The 3,050-nt window shown below is 33.6% G+C and overlaps 1 protein-coding gene across 2 annotated transcripts in view; it reads left to right on the top strand.

The window, feature by feature from the left end:
* The window catches only part of LOC103747775 (AFG1-like ATPase), a 167,351-nt gene that overhangs the window by 120,390 nt on the left and 43,911 nt on the right, over positions 1-3,050 (top strand). Inside the window, exon 7 of one of the 2 annotated variants that reach the window (XM_008850318.1) lies at positions 1,519-1,577. The exons of the other annotated variant lie outside the window; for it this stretch is intronic. Within the exon in view, the coding sequence (XP_008848540.1) occupies positions 1,519-1,577 (59 nt within the window). The remainder of the gene's footprint in view (positions 1-1,518; positions 1,578-3,050) is intronic. 2 annotated transcript variants of the gene reach the window in all.

Here is a 3,050-nt window from a genome sequence, read left to right on the forward strand (position 1 = left end):
ATTTTATGTATACAAATGTATTGCTGCTGGCTGAGGGAGAGTTGGTTTTCTTTTCTTTTTTAAAAAATATTTTATTTATTATTTTTATTTTATGTGTACAAGTGTATTGCCTGTATGTATGTGAGTGCACCCGTGTCGTGCAGTGCCTCGGAAGTCAGAAGAGGGCGGCAGATTTCCCTGGAACTTGAGTTAAGGACGGTTTGAAGCTGCCATGTGGGTGCTGAGAATCGAATCCTGGTCTTCTGCAAGAGCAGTCAGTGCCCTTAACTACTGAGCCATCTCTCCAGCCTGAGTTGGTTTTCTTTAAGGGAGTGATGTTAGATATGCTGATTAGGCTCCAGTGGATGAATTCATACTAAGAAACAATTGGGTATACAAACTTGACTATATAGGCCTTAACAAATATGACAGAATTCATATAATTTGATGGGGGCACTCTGGGGGTGCAGAAAGGGGTTAGGTTTAAATATCATTAAAATGTATTATATGAAATGCACAAAAATTCAATAAATTGAAATACATGCATTGGTACACATACATATACTTTGAAAACTTATATGTAAAAATACTGCCTATGGGTCGGGCGTGGTGGCACACACCTTTAATCCCAGTACTCGGGAGGCAGAGGCAGGCAGATCTCTGTGAGTTCAAGGCCAGCCTGGTCTACACAGTGAGTTCCAGGACAGCTGGGGCTACAGGGAGACCCTGTCTCAAAGACCAAAAAAAACAAAAAAACAAAAAACCTGCCTATGCTATAATTGACTTGTCTTTCACAGTTTATTAAGAATAGCATTTTGTCAGGTGTGAGGATGCACACCTTTAATCCCAGCACTCAGGAGGCAGAGGCAAGAGGATCTCCGTGTGTTCAAGGCCAGCCTAATCTACATAGTGAGTTCCAGGCCATCTAGGGCTACATAGTGAGAACCAAAAATCCCAAACAAACAAATATTGGCCCCAAACAAAAAACAAACAACAAAACCCCCAAATAAATAAATAAATAACACCCCCCTAGTGTTTGTATTTTTAGATAATTGCATCTAAACTGACATTCCTTTTTACAAGTACATAAGGGCACAAATACAGGAGCAGAGTTGTCTATTGACGTGTTTTCTAAACAGGCTTATCTTATTGTCTAACTTTTAATTAATTGCTTTTAACTTACAGTCCAAGAAAAGATTGTGATTCCTTTACCAGTAGAACCCTGTATATTCAGGGATTGAGCACTTTAAATGCATCATCTTCTTATGTTGGATTATTTTAGAAATCATATCTTTACATTCTTTATCTTAGTCCTGTTTAAAGCTAATTAGATGGAATATTTCTGATCTTTCTATGACTGCTAATTTTTCTTTAATTGTGGTGAAGTCTGTGTACTATGAATAGAAATTAATTTTGGTCATTTTTTTTTCTCCTGCTTATCTTCCTTAATCAGTAGAAAGCTTTGTTTGCCAGGCTGAAAGATAAACTAACATTGCAATTTAAGCTAAGTGAAAAGCCAGTGCCATTTGTTTCTTTCAGATCTCTATAAAAATGGGCTCCAGAGGGCTAGCTTCATACCATTTATAGACATCCTGAAGGTAGGAGAAATCATTTATTTGTTCACTGACTGAAACATACCAATTGGTTGCGAGGGGGTTCTAGGGGATCATCTTGGTCTTGCATCAAGCAGAATTCATTGTGTTATTTAGACAGTGATAGTAAAAGAGACTAGAACAGAAAAGAATCTTTTAAATGCAGTATGCACGTGGGAAAAAATGTCAAAATATAGTCTAAATTATTCTGTAGCTGAAACATTTGATAGTTTACATTTTATAAATTTTAATTTAAGATTTGCTCATAAATATTATAGCAGAATGTTTAAACTTATACATTTATTACTGAAAAAAATGTTCAGTGTTCTTTGTTTCCTTTAGGCTAATGGCCATTATTAACATGTTTTCCCAGCTATTAAAGTTGCGATTCTAGAATACCATTATTACAAAAATATTCTAATATATTTAAATGTGATTGCCATCAAGTTATCATGAAATTATGTCAAGTTGAGGCACATAAATAGTTTAAATATTTGTGTGTATCATCACTGCATAGAGTTTAAAATAGTCTTCATTACAATATGATTAAGAATAAAGTAGCTTCCTTTTTTACTGTTAATTTTGATTTTACATGATTATTCAATAATTCTGTAGTCTATGAATCTTTATTGAAAACCTACTATGTGCAAAGTGCCACATTAGTCATTGTGGGTAATAGAACTATGAAATAGGTGGTTTTTAATTTCAAGTCTTTATTATCCAGCTGAGAATGTTTAAATGTCCACAGATACTTAAAACTGAAATCAGTGTTCCAAAATGAAGCACAATTATGTGACAGATATAATTTACCTAATTTTATGTATATGATTTTTCTAAGTCCATGTCAGCATATCTGATAAAGAGTAAAATTTTATTTGACAAAAAAGAAACCTCAAAAATTCTTCCGAGGAAGGAGTTAAAATATCTTCAGATATGCTAAAGACATAGACAGTCTCTTTGACATACACTTTAGTTAGAATTACTGTTCATGCCAAACTTTATTCCCTATGCTCTACTTAGTAGAATTCAAACATCTGTTTCCTTGACCAATTTTAGGTTCCTAAAGATTTTAATTTCTCTGAGATATTTATAGATGTAAAAGAAGTACTTTTGGAAGATGTGTGCTGTTAGTAATTTTTCCCTTTTATATTCATGCTTTATATGTGGGAAGAAGGTATATTTGCAGTGTTTCCTCCATACTGGGACTCCAAAGTAATATATTCTATACAGATACTAAAATACAGACAAGGAACTAAGAAAAACAGGTGCTCAAAATAGTATCTTTAGATGGTATTTAGTACACAGACTGTAGAAAGAGAAGGCTCAAAGAATGAAGCTTTGTATATATACTTTTTTCCTGCTTTAAACCTCTTTTATTTTCTTTTTGGCCAGTAATTTGTCATATTTCAATACACAACACCATTAATAAACAACTAAAATGGCGCAGTTGAAATTCCTTTTTTTTTTTTTTTTTTGGTT

This window comes from Nannospalax galili, unplaced genomic scaffold, assembly GCF_000622305.1.
Source record: "Nannospalax galili isolate Female #2095 unplaced genomic scaffold, S.galili_v1.0 scaffold324, whole genome shotgun sequence".
Taxonomy (NCBI): Eukaryota; Metazoa; Chordata; class Mammalia; order Rodentia; family Spalacidae; genus Nannospalax; species Nannospalax galili.